The sequence below is a fragment of the Tauraco erythrolophus genome, chromosome 5 (genome assembly GCF_009769465.1).
Source record: "Tauraco erythrolophus isolate bTauEry1 chromosome 5, bTauEry1.pri, whole genome shotgun sequence".
Taxonomy (NCBI): domain Eukaryota; kingdom Metazoa; phylum Chordata; class Aves; order Musophagiformes; family Musophagidae; genus Tauraco; species Tauraco erythrolophus.
In genome coordinates this window covers 70,033,976-70,054,473 of record NC_141469.1, presented here as the reverse complement: position 1 = coordinate 70,054,473, position 20,498 = coordinate 70,033,976, and the positions used below count along the sequence as shown (strand labels likewise).

The 20,498-nt window shown below is 41.7% G+C and overlaps 2 protein-coding genes across 2 annotated transcripts in view; both read left to right on the top strand.

Moving 5' to 3' along the window:
* The window catches only part of LOC147528743 (uncharacterized), a 69,639-nt gene extending 60,379 nt beyond the window's left edge, over positions 1-9,260 (top strand). Inside the window, exons 17-20 of the mRNA XM_086611920.1 lie at positions 1,306-1,389; positions 2,985-3,108; positions 7,967-8,057; positions 9,170-9,260. Coding sequence (XP_086468046.1) covers positions 1,306-1,389; positions 2,985-3,108; positions 7,967-8,057; positions 9,170-9,244 — 374 coding nt within the window. The 3' untranslated portion in view covers positions 9,245-9,260. The remainder of the gene's footprint in view (positions 1-1,305; positions 1,390-2,984; positions 3,109-7,966; positions 8,058-9,169) is intronic.
* A 6,133-nt stretch (positions 9,261-15,393) lies between these two features.
* LRAT (lecithin retinol acyltransferase) lies at positions 15,394-16,652 on the top strand. The gene is given in 6 exon segments (XM_086612342.1): positions 15,394-15,481; positions 15,523-15,743; positions 15,746-15,898; positions 15,900-15,924; positions 15,927-15,952; positions 16,500-16,652. Coding segments are annotated over 6 exon segments (666 nt in total).
* Positions 16,653-20,498: the final 3,846 nt, after the last annotated feature.

Genomic DNA, 20,498 nt, shown 5'->3' with positions numbered 1-20,498 from the left:
TGCGTGCAAAAGGGTGAGAAAATGACAGAAGGGGGACACAGGAGAGGACAGCTGCGGGGTGAGAAGTCTACATGTGAGTCAAGAGCATAGATGAGTCTGTTGGAGATGGTGGGACTGAAAATCCAGGGATGCCAGGACAGCTGATATGGTCGTAGGTAAGTTGGATCAGAAGCAAAACTGGCTGGAAATTCTAGATGCTCACTGCCTAAAAACCGGGATATAACCTACGCTTCAAGTTTCAGTATTATGCTGCTATCAGGGAATAATTGAAACGCGGTGGCAAAGTGAGCGCTTCATCCCTCGCTTTGGGGAACAGAAACTAGATGGTGAGAGCCTACTACTCTTAGTAATCAACGATTGCAAGAGGTCTGTGCTGTGTAACTTGACCATCAAACCTCACATATAGACTGTATGGATCTCGTAAGATTGAATTTCTAGATTTGGGCAAGAGTGGGTTTGCTTTTTTTTGATATAAAATAATACTTAATATGAACTTTGTTCAATGAAGCACAACAATCTTTTATGTTCCTAAAGGCTTGCAAGTCCAATACTCAGACATCGACAAGTTAGAAAATTAAGATTGGCTTCCTATAGAGCATGCATTTATGACCATTTTTATTCATTATTGTTATTGTTGTTATTATTATTATTATTTATTACCATTATGACCTTTATTATATAACACTAAGATATTTACAAAATCAGTAATTTGAAAAAGAAATCTTGGGTTTCTTCTATGCAGCTGAATAGTTAACTGTGATAACAGCACCTGTGAAAGTGAGAGACACGTGTTGTTTTGAAAAGGCATTTTAAATTGTGACTGTTTTCTGCAGACATTACCAGAATAAACAGACATTACAGAATTATCAGAACAGCAGCAACTACATGTATTTTCCGCCTGCACTGGAAGCAGAGAGATCTGTGTGTTAAGGGGACAAAAGTTGTCAGCTAGTCAATAAATGACAAAGTAGCTGCTATGCCTCCTTCAGAGATACCACATTGCTAAGACCAAGATGAATTTTCATATTCAAGGGTGGTGGAAGAGGGGATGCCTGGCACAGCATTCAGCTGTAAAAAAGTAAAAGGGATTTGGGAGGCGGAGAAGGAGAGATCAATTTCGTGATTTTTGGCCCCCAGCCTCACCTCTTATTCTCTAGGTGCTCCTGTGAGAAGAAAGCTTTGGAAATGTTTTCAGGAGTACTACAAACAAGGCAGAAAATATACACTTAAAATCACAGTTGCTTCTTCAAAATGTAGTATTATTTTCTGCTGTCATTAAAATGTATTTATTTTCATATTGTATAGATCTGCCAAGTGGTCCACACACTTATCGCTTAGAAGATCTTGCCTACACAAGAAGTGGAGACAAAGGCAACTCTGCAAACATAGGTATTTTTTCTTTTTCTTGCTTTCTGAAGTGGCGTAAGATTTTTCACGAGTTACGTTTCAAGTGTTCTTCTGAATTTTTTTGAAATCTCTCACATAATTTGATTTTATTCTTTTTTTAATTGTCTCTGTGCTGAAGCAAAAAATAACATGTATTAAAACAAGGATTTTACTAACGAAGTATCTGTAGTTTTCTGTTTAGCAGCTGTTGAAATCTGAGGTGCTAAGAAAAAAATACTTGCATGTCATACTGCAAAGAAAGAGCTTTGTTTAGGGTTTCAAAGTCAAGCTCCCCAAAGTTAAGAAATGCCTTTTTAAGATTTCCTTTACACATTAGTTGCTACTCCTTCGTGTGTATGTGTTACGTAATATAATCTCTTGGTTGTCTGATCATGTATAATATTTCCATACATGAATTTTATAACATGTATATGGCTAAAACATGGACAGTGTTAGGCAATTCTGAAGCTGTTCTTGCTTGTAAGAGCATGTTTTTATTGTATCGTTAATCCAAATGGTGTATTTCAGAGTGCAGTCTCTTCACATTGATTGTGCTGCTGCTTGCATTGTTTAATAATTCCTTCTATTCCTTACTTCTGCATGCAACAATTGGCTCTCTTGTTGGAAGATGAGAGCGTGTGGTGTTCAAAGCTCAGTATGAATTAAAGGTGCGTTTGGGATTTGATTTGCTATTAGCTGTCATGCTAAAACTGATGAATTTTGTTCATTTATATTTAGGAATATTTTTTTTTATCCTTGTTTCTGAAACTGTTTTTTGGGTTAAAGAATGAAGTAATGTTGATTTTTCTACTATTATTATTATTATTACTATTACTATCGTTACTATTATTATTACTATTTTTTCCTCTTTTTTCTTTTTTTTTTCCTTTCCTCATGGTTGGCCACTGTTGCAATGTAGCATTGCCGAAGCATGAATGATGCATAGCTAATAGACTTCCTTATCTGTAAAGATACTACTGCTTTATTACGGAACAACAGTAACAACAACAAACTTGACCTCTAAGATTCATTTAGCTTTGAAGTCCACAGATAACAAGATCCCTGTGACACCAGTCTGCTTTCCTGATCCTGCTGTGGAACTTCAGCTTCAGCATAAAGTTACCTGAAGCTTATGAAAGCATATTTACAGCAATAAAAATGTAATTGTGATTTCTCACAGTCAGGATCTCATGCAAGAAGTGGGGCAAGGACCAAACCTTCAGACACTAATCATGCTTTGTTATGGTTAATTGTGATTACTTGTCTAAGTCTTGTAAACCATTTAGGGGAAGAGAACTGCCTGTGGGTTGTGATGTTGTTGTTCTTTAGGTGTCTTTCAGTGGCAGGGACTGTTCGCAGCCAGAAAAAGTCCAATAATCACTTAGTCTGTGAGCATTCTTTCATGTCATGCTCCACACTACCTCTCTACTGACAGAGGGAAAGCTGTCATACTGTTGGTTTTTTATTCAGGAGCTCATTAAAGAGGATCCGTTTGTACAGATTGAGTTAAGAGGAGGATCTCAAATCAGTTTTGAAAGGATAAATAAAAACTGTTTTTAATAGCTTGTATTCCAGCTAACAACAGTTATACCTGACAGGTGTGATAGCACGGCATCCCCTCTACTATCCGTACCTAAAGAAAACTTTAACTGCTCAAGCCTTGGAGAGTTACTTCCAACACCTTTTAGAGCGAGAAAAACCTGAAGAAGAATTAGTAACAAGGTGAGTAATTTGCTGCTCAGTCCACAGTTGTGCAGTAGATACATGATTGTATTCAGAACTTGTCTTAAAGTATGTTAACATAAATATTGCAAACCTGTATGTATTGTCTTTGATATTTTTTATGTATCTTTCTTTGCCTTTTTAAATAACAACTTAAGCAATAGTCATGGAAAAAGAACATGAACTTGGCACTCTCCTGAAGCTGGACAAAGGTAATGATTATCCGTTTAGTGAAGGCATGTAAATTCTCAGAATTAGCATATTAGTGTTGAGGCTCGCTCTTTGTTTCGTTCAGTACAGAATGTCTCTATAAACCAGAAATTACTTTTAATGTCATTTGAGAAATGTATCTTTTTAGGATTTTTGAACCATTTGGACTGCAGGAGCCTTAGTAACTGAAGCTTCTCAAGCCTCAGAGCTTCAGAATTGGGAGTCCGAAATCCCTAAAATGCTACCTGAAAGACATGCACACAGCTAGTATAGACTGGAGCCCAGACTTCCCTGATCTTCCATCAGAAACACGCCTCATCCTGTCACTATTTCAGCAAAACATTTTAATTTTCGTGACACTCACTCACTTTAGAGAAAGTATTACTTTGAGTACCCTGCTGTCACCCACTTTTCCACCACATGCACCAAGCCAGAATGTGAAGGAAAAAAGCCACAGCTAGTTTCCCAACATGGATAAACTGTTGTCTTTTTGCTTGTTCAAAGAGCTTGAGTCAGAAAGGTGCTTGGAGTTGTAAGTGCTGTTCTTTGTCTTCGTAAGCGGCTCAGTGCAGAGCTCACCCACTGTTTCATAAGTGCTAACAAATCTGTGTATCTAAAATTCTGATATCAGGAAATGTAATTGAATTTCCTCTGAAACAGAGCAGAGAAAGGAAGAAATAAAAAATGTCATGCCTTTTAATGATACTTCTAGAAATTGATTCGTTGTGGTTCCTTAATGCTGTTTATGTTCATAAATAAAAGTTGAAATTTGCTGTGTCTGGATGAAGCCAATTTATTTTGATTAATTAGATTGTCTTTTCCTGGTTTGGCTTCCTTTAATGATGTGATAATGGAGCTCTGTGAGTGAACTGAAAAACTACTGGGGAAAAAGAATAAATCCTTTTGTGGAAATATTTAGGATTATAAGGATTATGCTCATGTGCTTCAGATTGTATAGTTTCTTTTTAAATTACTTGTTTATTTTTAGTTTTAACTGTCATAAAAAGAGCTATCTTACTCTTTCATTTTCCTTCGTTTCTTTTATTTAAAATGTGAGTGGTTAAAAACTACGTATTGGTTCTGCTATTAAAAACATACCAATCATGGCTCTGCCTCACTACAGAAGAGACTCAGCCAGTTGCCTTTCATTCTTTTTCATTAAAGCTATTAAATAGGTGTACTAAACAGAGAAAAAAGTGGGATTATTTTTGATAGAGAACACTGAAAGCTCATAAACTTCCAGATTTTCAGTTGACATAGTAACAAAAGGTGGTCTTTCAACCAGCCCCACCCCCCTCTACCCCAAACCTATGCAATTGCTTCCCCTCCGTGTAGAGTGCGTTCTTAACAGTTAATTGCAGTTTTTCTTGGGCATAGGAGTGATGCACACACTCAACATAGGTCAGACCAATCTCAGTGAGGGTAAGGAAGAGATAGCAGTATTCAGACAGGAGTTTGCTCAAAATTCAGAAAAGGATGTCATTTTCGTGAATTCTGACTGGTACCACCATTAAAAATAGCATCGACGCTATTTTGGTAAGATGAGTAGCTAGACCATACTGCATGCGGAAGATTTATTTTTTTTCTTTAGCCATTTTGCCCACTATGGTGTTAATACTAGGTTATCTGTGTGGTGTTTTGTATACAAGACTTTATAAATTGAGATCTGATAATCTCAAGATATGGAATAAGAAACCTCTTATTTAGTGGGTCAGTCATTTAAGAAGGACAGTAGAATTATCCTGTGAGAACTTGGTGGTTTCATCTTCTGAAATATGATTGTTTTCTGCATGTTTTGAGAGCATTCCAATGTTCAGAAATAAAAATATGACAGTTCATTTCTTCTTATGGGATATTTTTACTAAGAGCTGAAGAACAAGAAATGTGGGTACTGGTGCTTCTAGATTGCTTTTTTTTATGTGTATTTATTATAGAGGGAAAAAATACTTCTCTACACTATATCTCACATGCAAACACCTCTTCTAGCCTTTGGACTCAGTTCCTGCTTTCCTCTGAGGAGAGGAACCCTATCTTGATTCAAATGCATTAAACAATTTTTGTACCATTATTATTATTTTGTGTCATTATTATTTCCATGCATTTTAACAGGAAATTCACAAGGAAACATGACTTCTTTGAATATGTACGGACAGCACTTTAAAGGAAGTAGTTAAGCAGGCACCCCATTGTGCATAAGCATAGGAGTTCGGCTAGACCAGTGAATTTTTCTTGTTTTATTGGTTTCAGTCACAGACTTAGTATTCTTTGAAGGGTTTATTTGTTTTCTGTGCTTTTTAAAAGCACCTCTTAAAACTTTTGATGGAATTGTACAATTAGATAATATTTTCTTCCTTTAGATCTCTGTTAATTAAACTTAAATTATTTAATTTTACTGGGTAAATGCATGCCAATGTTTTGGTTGATGTATTGTTGCTGCTTTAAGACTATTATGATGGTTATAGTGAGTTTTGTTGTGGTTTTTTTTATTGTGTGGAGGGAGTGTATTTTTGTGCAGAAATATTTTGGATGCTCAGATGCTTCAAACAGGCCTTAAAATATTGAAAATGCTGACCTTTGTATATTATTTTGCAATCCTAGTTTTAGCTACAGTATCTCACTGTAAATGTTTCCTCAAAGTACTTTAAGTGAATGTGCCATTCTGTAATGCTCCAAATTAAGATCTGTTGCTTGTATTATGTAGTCTTTCTGCCAGAATTACTGTGGAAAGTGAAATGAAATTCTTCCACTCTTTTTGTCATTTGCTTTCCTTTTGTATGCTCTTCGATTTCTCTCCTGATTTGTTTAAATGATTGATTTTTTATGAAACTTCTTTTGAGAGCTGAGGTATTAGCTTCTGGAATACATATTCCATTAGTCTTCTTCTTGTGGAGAGATTTGCCAATTGTGAAATCACTTGCTGCCTGGAACTTTTTGCCAGTTTCTTAGAGTAAAATTTACAGTGTAGTGTTTTGGTAAACCTCTCGCTCTCATGCTATGGTTATTGGTAATTTGTATGGAGTCTTTTAGTTGAAAATTTTGTGAGGTCCTATGATCGTGCTATGTAGTTGATTGTGCTATTAAATTTAGTAAATTATGTAGATGACTTATTGTAGAAATTGCTTTATTCTTCATATTCTTGTTGTCTAATAGAGCACTGGTGGCTTACTTGAACTTTCCTGCCTTCCCAATGGATTTGCCTTTAAGTGCAATAATGTTACCTGGCAACTAGTTTTCAAGGAAGGTCAACAGAATGCTGTCACCAGTTTTCTTCTTAATAACAACTAATAATATTAATACTGAAGTAGAGTGTGGTAATGAAAGACTAGAAGGAACAGTAAAAACTCCTCTCCTGGGAGACAGCCGCAGACACTCCATGGCTACTGCTTGCAAGAGCATAACAAGAACTAAAGTGTTTTCCTGGCTGTTCGGCGGAATCATAGGCTGACCACATCTCCTCCCGTGAAAGGTTTGGGTCATATGCCCAAGATACAAGGGCATACAGAGCTGTGAACTTCAGCAACAGCCGTAATTTTCACAATGCTAAAAAGGAGCTGAAAAAGATAAACTTCAGAGTGACAAAATCAGCAGCGCAAGAAACTCACGCTATTTTAGCCGTCAGATTTGAAGAATCTGTCCCAAATAGATGAAGATCAGGTAGATGACTAAGAAAAAATAGGTGGTGTTGGAGGAAGCGTGATTTAAATTGCCGCAGTCAAACATATGCAGACAGTTGGATATCATCCTTCTCCGTTATTCCTCATGTCTTGCTGATGTTCTGATTAAATCCTTTCCTGTGGAAAGAAGGAAAGCTATCGAGTCCTTAGACAAAGAAAGTATTGGAGGAAAGCAAAAACAAAAACAAGAACACCACAAAGAAAATGAGAAAACACTGAAAAACTCTGCAAGGAGAGGCAAATGGAAATATGCTATAGACCTATTTATGGAATTTGAAACAACTTTGTTAGGAAACTACAGAGCCATTTGCCAAACTTCTACAAAAGCTTCCAAATTGGAACTGCACCAGTCAAAAGCAAGGATGGAAAAATGCTTACAGTGGCAATGGAACAGAAAAATAGGTCTGTCACACTAAAATAAAATTTTATCTGAACAAAGTACATGGTTCCAAGAAAGCATTGAAATGTAACTCCACTTTTCATTTGTTATAAAGTTATCTGTAGTTGGTCATAGGAGTTTGATCTAATGACTCACAGTTATTTCATAGTAATAAAGAAGATGCCTTCCCAATTAGCTGGCGGCCTTTGTTAGCAAAAGGGGTTTCCAGGAATTAAACAATCGTATTTTTCAGTATCAGAACTAGGAAATATTAAAACTACTTCCCTCTGCTCACTGTTCTTTGAGTTCATATCGGATCTTGAACCTCTTTCTATATGGGCTTTAACTCTTAGGGAAATAAAAACGTAGAAAACAACCTCATTAGAAGGAATGAATGTTGAAGTTGAATACAGGAGAACGATTACTTTATGGTCCTACTTTAAAACGATTAAGGATTGTTGATATGGAGTAAGGGGAGGGAACAAGAAGACAGGGAAGGCCGTGGGTTAATCTTCAGTTAACTTTTATGCTTGATGTTTGTACGAGTGTTTCTTACAAGATCTCCTGAGAAACAATGTGTTGCTTTTATTTACAGATACGAGTTGCCGCGAATCTATGGATTAAATTTTGTTCTGAAGAATTCGCTTGGTGGTGGTGGCATAGCATCGCTAAGAAGTGACCCACAGGCACGTATCAAAGCATCGATGTTAATGTCGTTACCTTTTATAACTCTGTATTACACAGTCTCTTTATAACCAGCTTCTGGGCTGGAACTGTAAGCTTTTGGTTTTGACTTTTTAGTCTCTTTTGATTTCCTGTTAATGTACACATCTACTTAATTGTTTTAAGATTCGGCAACAATAGGGAAGTAGAAAGTTGATTTAGAATATTTGGTGAAAAAGATGTGTACAAGACACTGTTAAAGAGTCTTAAAATCAGTTATGCTCTTTATGATGTGCTACCTGTGTTTTAGATGCACCAGCAAAATTAGCTTTTCAAAAAGGCTGTCACGTTTTGGAGAATGCAAATTTACTAGACAACTCTGAGTGTTTTTTGGTGCGTACAGGAGCCAATAACTGTACAGCAACTCCTCTAGCTTAGCCTATGACTCCTGTAGTTAAAATACTGATAATTAGTTAATCAGTTAGATAATTAGAAAGAACAGAATAGATGGATAGATCTTCTATGTTGATGACATTATGTGAATCTGAAACTAACATTTTTTTGCAAGTGTACAGTTTGAGTATTAAATATTTGAAACATCTAAACCTGAAGATGAAATCTCTTAATGCGGCAACCCTGTGGCTACAGCAAAGCGCAGTTCTGCAACCATAGGCTGAGAAATGCTTACATGTACAAATAATCTCAGCATAGTCAAGATGACTTTTCACAAAATAAGATGAATCAGATAGCAGAATGGAAACCAAAATAAATTGATTTAGCACTAGGTACCAAATAAATTGAAGAAACCATTCAAACTGTTCAGGTTTTAGATGCTCAAAAACTCAACTGTATAGTTTTCCTTACTTACTTGGCTTTCTCACTTGTGAATCAATATAATTAAATAGAAAAGGTAGATATAACTTTGGATAACCTACAATCCAAGGCTTGATAAAACTCACCTAAAATTTATATGTAAGTATACGTAGAGATAAATGCTCATAAAACTTCTAAAACATGCTGAATTCTTACACTGATCATAGGAAAAATACTCTATTAAACCATTTTAAAAACAATTTATAAAGGTGGTATATTTAGATGCTAAATTGAATGTTGATTTGGGTTTTTTTCCTTACAGGGCAAAGCACTTGGACAGATGCTGTTGGATTTCCAGATAAAAAATGTTCCTGATTTAAAATCACTGATAGAGTAACAGGTGTTTAATACAAATGCTTTTAATACTGAGTGGTATAAAAACATGTTATAACAAGAACTGGCTTCTTGAGTTAGATTTTGGTTTTTTGAAGTCAAAGAGTACAAATTAGTGACAGTTATCTCCCAGAGGCTTAGCTACATGGCACAGATGAGCAAATGTTTTGAGTAATGCCGAACTAAAAGCTTTGCCTGTGACTGTAGCGTTTCCTGTCCAGATAATACATTGGATGAAGAATTAATTTATTTCCTGTAAAATAGAATTAATCAAATCGCAACATAACATTTAATTTTGCGACCAGATAATCTTTGTTCCAAGATGGAAGTTACCTCCTGTTCAGTTCCATCTCCCTTTTCCTTCTCTCAATCTTTATTTGAAGATTAAATGGACCGATACAGTTGAGCTCCTGTCAGCTGTGTTTGTCCCCTGCATAGAGTGAGGCTGGGTAACCTGCTGTGCATCGTCATGAAGTCAGCACTCTCTGGTGCTGCGGAACTGCTTTCCCCACTGGGCAATAAAGAAGAGTAATAATTTTTACTGTTATAGAGTGACAGGTAGTAAATGCTGACCTTTGGTGGTGATCCACCAAACTTCCAGCACATTGTCTAATTAATGACAGACTTTATTAGTACAATTTCCAACATCTCTTACTAATTAATCCATTCGTTGAAAGCACTGACTAGTAGTAAATCGCAGAACTTGGCATGGGAATAAATTTGAAGATGAGGAGAGGAGAGTGCTGTGAGCTAGTCTGCCTGCTCGCTTGCTCTTGTGACGGTGCAATCCTGGCAGGGAGGAAGGGGGGCTGGGGGCTGGAGGGATACCTCATTTTGTTTCAGGGCTGTTAAGTCCATGTTTTGTGCAGCAGAGTCCCACCTGGATTAAGTTAATTTGACTGTCATTTACATTGCCCTTCCCACAGAAAGGTCCACAAACTTTCCACAGAAAGGTCTGTCTCCTGCTGTGAAGAAATACCACGTTGAATGCAGTGTGCTCCGATCTTCTGACTCCCAGTCATCACCTCCCCGTCTCCCTGCACAATATGACTAGCACATTCAAATTAGGATACTCTTAAACTTCTTCCCCTGATTAAGCAGAGACTTAAAAATCCGTATCATACTTCCTAGGACAGTATCAAGGTGGAAATTCTGGCCCAATAACTGTATTTCCTCTGCAGAAGCCATGTAAATATTACTCCGCCTGTTCAGGCATTTTAGATTCAGAAATGAATCTTTTCCTTTATTTTGGGGAGACAGTATTAACTGTTTAGTTCTGACAAAATGAGATATTACTAATATCAGACAAAATGATGAAAATAAGCATTTTAATAGTCATCAAAATGAGCTGTTAGCTGTTTCTAAATCTGTCTGTGCTACCCCTATCAGTGATTTCCTAGTCTCTTGCTTGCTAATGAGGACAGCACAATGAATTGTTCCCCACCTTTTCTGTGGTTTTGTTCATTTGAATTTAAGGTATCATAAGTGAATGCTTTATCCATCTAAACGTGTTATTCTCTTAGCAGATCCTAAGTACTATCCATGTATACAGCATAATTCAGTCTAGTTGTAAAAAATGAGTCATTACTTCATTGCAGAAAAATATACAACTTAATAAGTTCAAAGGGAAAAAACATGCTGGTTTATTATGTTTACAGTCATGGTTCATTAGAAAACTCTTGTTAATAATTTGGAAGCCTATAGTTTAGCAGAACAGGCAAAGGTATTGAGAGGAAATAAAAAAGAGTGATAGACCTTCGTAGCAAACCTACAAGGATAAAAAAGCTACCGTAAATATTTGCAGTTCACTCAATATGCTGCTTAAGTGACTCTGTAAATGTATATTCAATAACTTTTGAATAAAAGTGAACATTTATAAACTATAAATTTGTTTTAGTCATTTATATTGTTTCTTCTACTGGAAGAGAGTGATAACTTAGTTTGAAGGTTCTTTGTTCTGAAGTCGTTTCACTTGCCTGCCATTTTGTGCATTGTCTTGCTGGTTCCCTTTTTCCTTCAGATTTTGTCTCTTCTGTCCCTAGTCTTTGTTAAATACAAAAACTTGAAAAAGTGATACCTTTTTCTAGAGAGCTGGTCATTTACAGCTCTACAATGGAAGCTGTAATTTGCTGAAAAGAATGGTACAGTGTTCAAATGGATTAGATATGGGAATACAAAGGCGTTATTTTTTTATCTCTGGAATTTCCCTTTTGGATGCTGTGAAACTATCCTTCATAACATGTTTTCTGTCCGTTACTTCTTTCAGTGCACCAGCTTAAACCAAGTGGCATCACTTTTTAGATACCTTTCTTGCAAATTACCGCCTCCAAAAATCCCTATCCAAAGATTTTATTCTCCTTGACCTCCTTAACATGTTTTGAATTCATGAACCTGTACTTGTTCCAGCAATCCCAGCTGACCTGAAAAAGCTTGTTAAAGCTGCATTTGTTTTTTTCTTCTCCAGTAGAGGTTGAGTAATTGAGAAAGGTTTGGGAAAACGTAAATTGTACTTGAAGGTGGGAACGTATGCAGTCAGCATTGGCCTAACTTCAGTCAGTTAAAAAATGCATTTGCTTGCTTGTTAACCAGGGCTGTTCCTCATATAGGCAAGAACTCACCCTTCCAATTGCCTTTCTTTCCTGCTTTTCCCTGCTGTGTTAGCTGTGAGGGCAGGATGGAATTAGTAATGCCTAGCATATAAAAATAAGGTTCCATCTAATATAGGAGTTTCAGTGTAATGGAAACTGGCTCACACCTCTTACCTGGGAAGTTCTTGTGCTGTGCCCATCTGCACCACAAAAACAAGGCTGCCTTCCTCTTACCTCTCGCAGCTTTCTCTCTCCATCTCACCTAACTCTCGAAAAATAAATCATGGGTTTTATCAGTAATTTATTCTATAGCAGCTAACAGTCCAAATAAATACTTTGCCAATGTTTGCTGTTTAATATTTCAAAGTGATTTTCCTGCTGCATTTTTGTGTCATTAAAGGTAGAAAAGTTATTATAGGAAACTGACCTAAGATAAAGTATGTTCCAAAGTGTTTGAGGCACAAACTATATTTTCAGTTTATCCATCTCCAATGTAGCTATTTTTCCACTGAAATACAGGGGGGGTTTCCCCTTCAGAGCAGAGGAAAAACAATTGTAAGCATACCTTTTAAATTCTGGTTTGCATCGTGGCAGTTTGAGAGCAATAGGAGTGCAGCCCTTAAGGGTCTGAAAGCAGAAGGTGTTGGCTCGCAGGTTGCCTTTCAAGAACCTGAATGGTTTCATTCAGAAATGACTTTGATGTGTTGTGTTAAACACTTTGCACACGGGAATGCTCACAACAGCTGCGGGGCAGTGGCGAAGCGTTACCTGGTGGGTTTCACTTGCTGCATCTGGGTAAGTGTGTTGGCTGGAGGAGTGAAGCCGTCTCACAGAGTTGTCTGCTGTGTGATGCCTTTTGTGCTTGTTCCGTTGGGGTTTCCGTGGCTGGGGGGAGGGAGAGGAGGCTCATTAGTGCCTCAGGTATGAGGAAATTACACTGCAGAAGTGTCACACCTCTCATCTCATTTCTTACTGCACCTCCCATGCAATGAGATCTCCTCATGGCGATTCCTCTTCTTCGGTTTCATCCTGGTTTCCTTTCCGGATTTACCTGAAATGGACCCTGGTGATTTTGGGATTAAAGCTAACTGGCATTAAGAAAGCAAACAAAGGATGCCTCCAAGTAGGAGATCCCGTTGGGAAACGTCTGTGTCTGCCAGGGATTTCAGCTGAATTCCTCCACCTTCCTTTGAGCAGGGAGAGAAATCTGAACCATAGTACTGAAGCATCTCTGAACACCGATTTCAACAAAGACCATCCAGACAGTCCCTTGACAGCTCTGGGGAAGAAGAAGGGGGGCTTGAGATGGCAGGCACAGGACAGGACCAGTGCGTATCCTCGAGGAGGGAGACAGGAACCTTTCTGTGCCAGGAATTTATGTGGAGTCTTGGATAACCACCTGGCTGCAGCATGGTGCTCCACGCTCAGGACCACCGCTGTGACCATCACCAAACAGGTTGAGACCCTTTATCATGATGAGGGGGTTTAATCTTTCTTTTTCCCCTGTCCCTTAAAAACAATGGCACTAGTTAAAAATGAGGAAAGTCCCTCTCCGCCTCCCGTTTTATTTACTAGTAGCAAAAGCTTCAAAACCTTCCAAATATATTTAAACATCCAGATCTGAAAAGATGCTCTTTGATAATACGTGTGGCTGTTGGCTAATCCACAGGGTTGCTAAACCGCATCATAAGCCACATCTATAAGGTATTTTCTCTTTTTAAGTGACAGCGATTGAAGTAGGGGGCTTGAAAGGGCTAAGCCTCTGTTGCGTAAAAATTTGGCTGAGACTCTCCAGAGAAAATCCCAAAAGCCTGATCACTCTGGTAAGAAGTTCTGGAGTCTCGGGCCTGTAATCAGCAACCAAATGTTACTGTGGGCCTCTCTCTTTGCAGAGGAAGCAAGGCGAGGATAATCGCTTCAGTTCCCAGGAAGTTGCTCTCTGCTCTGAGCAGGAGGAAAAGGGAATGCCACACCAGCCATCGTTTCTTGTTGGCAAGCAGTGAAGTAACCCTGCTCCCCTGAAATATTTTCTTCACTGAGGAGTGGAAAACGTGCTTTGATAAGTCTCATCTTTCCTGTGCACGAAGCGCCTCCCTGAACCTCAGTTCGGTATCCATGTGGTACGAAGGCTTTCACCTGCTGGGTCGTTCCATCTCCTTTGCCTTTCTATTCATACCAGAGCTGTTCCCTGATGGAAAGAAAAGGGATGGTGAACCTTTTCTCTTTCTTGCTGGTACAACCAAAGGGGTTCTACAGCTCAAGGAAGGTCTAGGGAATCTCATTCTTGATCCACAGGCTCTTGAGTTTAAAGTGACTGAGGAGGGAAAAATAACTTGCTGTTTCAACGTGGTTTGGCCTGGGGAGAGGCACCAAGCTGTGGCACACTAGCACTCCTCTTCTTGCTTCTTTTTTGTACCTGGCATCGCATACGCCGCGCTGTTGGCCTGAGTGCCCGCCACCTGCGGCAGGGCAGTAGATCAGGCAAGTTGGCAGCCTTAGAGCCCGGGTTTGGGGGATGACCCTTCTTCTCCAGCACTGCTTCCCTCCGCACCCGCTCCCAGTTTCTCACAGAGGCAAAAGCTGCCCACTCCCCCCCACGGCACCGCAGCCGGAGCAGGAGCGTCTGCGGCACTGACAACCCGCCACGGCAGCGGGTCGGGCGAGGCGGCGGGGATGCGGGCAGAGGTTGCAGCCACGGCGGCGGCGGGCGAGGGGGGCGGGCGGGCAGGGGGTAGCCCCTCTCCTGCCACTCTCCGTGCCCTGTCATCTTCCAGTAAGATGAATGTCTGTCCCTTCATCATCCCGCCAGCCCCGAGGGGGCGGGAATTTGCTGGGCTACTGAAACTTATTAGCCTCAGACGGGGCGGCTTTGGTGACCTGACAGGGCTTCTCTTTTGGTGGGCCCCGTTGCCAGGATTTCTGCATTTACATATGGATCAGCATGAAACAAAACGCACGGGAATGCCTCTCTGCTTTTTCCCCACTCCTTCTCAGCTGGCGGACCTTTCGGGGCGCCTTCATTTATAAAAGTGACTTCCCTCCCTCCCTCGAGGACCTGTTTTCTTCCGAGGAAGAAAGGGCGCGCTCAGGCAGCCACCGCTCCGCTCCCCCTCATCCCCGCCGCCGAGCGAGATCGCGGCACCCCCCCCGCCTCCGAGCCGGGCGCCGCTTGCCCCCTCGCCTGCCGGGGCGGGCGCCCAGAGCCCCTCGGGGGTCCCATCGGCGGGGAAGCCCTCCGCTGTACTCCTGGTGTGGGAAGAACGGCTTTGAACGCGCTTTTCCTCGTCCTTCTACCTGGGCAGCGCCGGGGGAGAGCTGGCGGCTGGCACCCGCGCCTGGGCCCGGCTGCCAGCACCGCGTCAGGCTGGGGGCCACCGGACGAGCTTGTGCTCCCGGCCGCGCTCCCCCAGAAAAGCCCGGCCGCTCCTCGGGGCTGGCGCTCCCCGCACGCCGCTCACCCGGTGGGCTGGCCCGGGTGCCCGCCCCGCCCCGCCCGGTAGCCTTAGAAAAGCGGGGCCGAGCGGCGGGGGCAGCTCGGCGGCAGCCAGGGCTTCCCCCGCCGACCATGAAGAACGCGGTGCCGCAGGCGGCTTCGCTGCTGCTGGAGAAGCTGCTGCTCCTCGTTCACGTCCGGGCCCTGCCCGCCGCCTCCGGTGGGGAACCGCCGCCGCCGTCGCCGCCGGCCGGCCCCGAGCTACTAACGACACCAGCTGCTTCAAGCGAGGCGACCTTCTGTAGGTGCCCCGCACCCTCTTCATCCACTTCGGCATCTACCTGGGCGAGAACCGCGTCGCCCACCTGATGCCCGACATCCTGCCCGCCATCACCGACGACCGCCGGCAGATCGAGCAGGTGGTGACCAACAAGCGGCTCATCCTGGGCGTCATCACCAAAACGGCCAGCATCCGGGTGGAACACCGGTGGAGGACTTCGCCTACGGCGGCAGCATCCTGGTCAACCACATGGACCGGCTCTTCGAGGACCAGGTGCTGGGCAGCGAGGAGGCGGCCCGCCGGGCGGAGAAGCGGTTGGGCGCCACGGCCTACAGCCTGCTCTGGAACAACTGCGAAGCACTTCGTCACCTACTGCCGATACGGGCCCCGGTCAGCTTCCAGACCGACAAGGTAACGGCGCGGCCGTCGGCGCTGGGGAGCCCCGCGAGGAGCCGCTCCGCCGCGACGGAGCGCGGCGGCCGGGAGAGGCGGCGGTGCTGCCCTTCCTGGCGGCGGCGGCTGCCCCGCGGGGCGCTCCGCTCCCCGACACTGGGTCAGCCGCCGCCCGGTACCGCCCGCCGCTCCCGGCCGGAGCTGACGGCCGTTCTCCCCGCTGCGGGTGCGGAGCGGCTGGGAGAGGCTGGTAGTCCGGCTGCTGCTGGCTTCAAGCGGCGAGGAGAGCGCAGCTGGCTTCAGAAGACAACTAACGTGCTCTTAGACGCGCTCTGGGGCTGCTCGTTCCTGCCGGAGCTGCAGGCAGTACTGAGGCTAAACCGCGGGTCGTGAGCCGGTGCCAGGCTCGCTGTTGACCCGGTGCTGCGCTCCAGAGAACCCGGGTGAGAGCTGGGGTTGTTGGCTGGTAGGCTGTGATGTAGGTAGGCATCTCCAGCTGTCCGGTTAAAGCTTTCTTTAACTCTGATATTTTTCTTTTTTTTTTTTTTTTTTTTCTTCTCTCCAGTTCTGTGAGACTGTGAAGATGATTATTCGGGACCAGAGGAGCGTTCTTGCTTCAGTGCTTGTGGGATTAGCATCAATAGTCTGCCTAGGTTTGGCACCCTCCACCACACTCCCCACTATCTTTATTCCTTTCTTTCTGTGGATGGCTGGCTAACAACAGCCTTCCTGGAGGCTCACGGCCAGCATCTGTATATAGGATGTATACTACTGTATTTATGAAAGCACAGATTACTCATAAGCGTCATGTAAAGTTTCTTAACCTTGTGTGCCTTTTTTAAATACAACTTTGTCTAGAACACAGTGCACAAGGCATAGCTTACTGTGTAAGCCAAATAATAGATTTCCTGAAAATCTCTGTTGGTACATTTTAACACACCTTTAAATCATGAAAATGTAGGGTTGCGATGCAGTTCTGCTCCTCGCCTTTAGCCATAAATGATTCTGGTAATATCCTTCCTGTTCTTCAATTTCTTAGCTGCATACCCGTGTGCCATAACTATTAATAAAAATAGATGATGGAGTTCCATGAAGTGATGGGTATTGAGAACCAACTGCTTACCTCTTCCTTTGATAGATCTAGTTTATATTCAGAAGTTACTGTCTACATTCCTAAAACACCCTGTAGTGGTGGTACAAGTACATAAACTCTTTTTGATAGCAAAGATGGAAAAACAACCCTAGGCTGGGTGCTTCGTGCTGCAGTAGCACACCTGGCTGGACTGGCTGCAGTCCTTTGACTTCCCTTCTGGGAAATGCTCACAAATCTCTGTTTTGTATTAATTATGTAGACATTTGCTGCCGTATTGAACAACTTTTTGCTTGGGTTAGAGGTAAGGAAAGACGGCGATTCCTCAGCATTTTCCTTGCTCTTGATAGTGGTTAGTACGGCCAGTATAAATGACTGGTGGTGAGGCAGTGGAACAGGTTGCCCAGAGAAGTTGTAGATGCCCCATCCCTGGAAGTGTTCAAGGCCAGGTTGGATGAGGCTTTGGGCAACCTGGTGTAGTGGAGGGTTTCCCTGCCCATGGCAGGGGGGTTGGAACTAGATGATCTTTGAGGTCCCTTCCAACCCAAACCATTCTAGGATTCTATGACTGCAGAGGGTTTTAAGGGAAACAGGAAGAAACTAGCTTGCTTTATGACAACTACTGACATATGAACGTCAGAAACTTCCAGTTTTCCAGGGCACATGGTGGGGAGAAGGAGGACAGACACCAATTTAGTTACTACCTTCCCTCAGCAGTGGAACCCATGTGGGTGCCATAAGGCATCAGGGATCATTGGAGCAGTTTCTGTTGTGGCTATATTGTTATTTTTGATATTACCTTAAAATGGGATGCCCCTTAGTGAAAGACGACATGTCTTTCTGTACTCCTGAATAAGTATTCACTTGCAAGCCAGCAGTTGGTGCTAAAAATGTTTTGTCTTCAATGTTGAGGCCTTTCTGCTTTTCAAGAATGTACAAAGTTGGATGTGATATCAAGTTCATCTAGCCAATTGTTTTGAGTGCTAAAAACCTTTGCTATTTTTTTTCTTAGCAAAGTCTTGATTTATGCAGAGTTGTTGTTCAGCTCCTGGAATGTCTTGCACGCGATACATGCACTTACACGTTCACGTGCTATGCTTGCCTTCCTTTCTAGTCAAAGGTGAATACGATGGTGTCTTCACCAAGGACTGAACCTCAGATTTACTTCTTTCTGTGAGTGATATTCAGTATCCTGTCATCAGCTCTGCTACTGAAGCGACCAGTTTTCCCCGCTTTTAGAGAGAGACTCATTTTAACTGCGCTGTAAACCCCCTTCTCCAAGACATTACAGTTGCTTGAAGATTGGATTCTTTAATGGTGAGTCTGCTTGGTGGCTCTCTGATCAACTTTCTTCTTCTGGCTGCTCCACTATAACCGATGAAGAATGTAATGACTGGGGTGAAATTCCAGGCTCATAGGAAACAGCAGCTCATGACTGCTGCTGCCATCAACCCAGAGGGAACTTCAGCCCAGCTTTCAGAACACGTTCAGTCTGCAGCCCAGCTCCAAAGCGGCTGGATATCAAGTACTGTTGGATCCTTGTAAACAACTTCTGTTCTGCTTTCAAAGATTGCAACGCTCGGTGTAACTGTTGCTGGTAAACTTTTAAAATTAAGGTGTTTTTTAATTAACATGAATTGCTTTTTCATAGTGTACGCGTTAGTAATATTTACATAAATTCCAGTGTGTTTTTTTTACTTGCTGTGCATAAGGTATGAACTGTAGTCATTACTGTAATTATATAAATAGAATTTATTCATTTAAAAACGTCTACCGGCCTCTTGAAATTGAGTATAATGCTATAGCATTTCTCTAACATATCCCAGAAGGGCACTGAACAGCCCATTAACGTGCAGTTACATGGTGTCTGATTACAGGTGGGCTTTTCTTTTCCCCTTTATTTACTTGGAATTTGTAAGAATTCTAGTAATTCTTATGATTCAGTTACACAATAAACAACAGGGTCATGACCAGTAACCAAATCATAAGCGGGATTGTTGGAAGTCAGAAATGTTCCTGTTCTGATCAAAGGAGCTCCTGCTTTGCTAATGCTGTCGAGCAAGAAGCATCCAGATTGGACTGAGGGACTAAATGGGCTTTTAATAGGTGCCTATGAAAGAAATGAAAGCAGTTCCTTGCAGACTTCTAGCTGTATCAGCAGACAATTTTCCTTCAAAGTGTAAAGCTTTAAGCTTATGAAATACTATTAAATGATCTACAATGTCCTTAAGCTTATGAAATACTATTAAATGATCTACAATGTCCTGCTGTATCCTCTTGTCAGAGACAAGTAGTAACATGGGCATGGAAGAGAAATTCTGCTGCATGTTAAGGAGTTTTTCTTACCAACTCTAGTTCTAGCAGAGATCTGGGAAATTTTGTTGAAGTCAGGCATGCGTCAGATCAGTCATACTCTGAGGGGGAAAACAAGACTAGCAGACATGAATTCTCATGTCCGGCTCAGTGAGTAGTGCTTGTGCTCTGAAATATTTTGGTAAATGCCAGTGTCGACTCTTTTTCTGTAATTACTTGAGTAAAAATAAGCACTTGCCCTAGGTGGAGCATTGTGTTTCAGACTTGAGCTCAACTGTGATGCCATGGAAATGAAGGAGCTACTTATAATAAGAAAAACACAGAAAACTGTGAAGCAGTTCAGCTGTTTGGAAACGTGTGTGCTTAGAAGTGAAATTGTTCATTAGTAACTGTAAGTGAGGAGTGTAAATCTAGAGCTGCAGTTCATTTTAGTGGTGGGCCTGTTTTGAAAAGCCGTGTGGTTAAACCCGAATTTGTAACCGAGGAGTATAACCATCACCCCTGTGCCACTGGGAAAGGCCAGTAGTGAAGACGTCAAGTTAAAAGGATAGATGTTTTACTTCAGGCTTTCCAAAGCAAACAAAAATAAAATGAGCGTTCACAGGCTCGAAATGTTCTTACAAAACCTGTGTTTAAAATTAAGAAAAAAAAAAAAGAAGTTGCTAAATGAAGACATTAGAACAGTGAGCTTTCTGTTTGTATTTATTTTAGCTTGGAATATAAATGATTACTCATTTTGTGGTGAGCAGTCATCTGCTGCTTGATTTCACCTTCGGGTCCTCCTGTGCTGAAGGAGAATGCTACATATAAATACAACTGAGATTTTTAATGAAAACAAAATCATAGCAATACTTGTTAAAGTCTGAGGGGGTGGGGAAGAGGGAATTAAACTCGTGTGTGACTTGACAACGTCCAGACAGGTTTTTAGAAAGCAAGCTGCAGCAACAACAAACATTAGATCTGTGATCTCTAGAAATTATATGGTGGTGTATTATTTATTGCATTTTCTCAAATTAAATAAAGTGTCACACACCAGTGAATTATACAGAGCTGTGTTAGACAGTTGGTAATTAGTGTCTTCTTTCTCCATAGAATTTTTTTTTAAAAAAAGAGTTCTCAGGTGACTCTAGGAGCCATTTGCTACTTAAGCTTTGTAAGAGC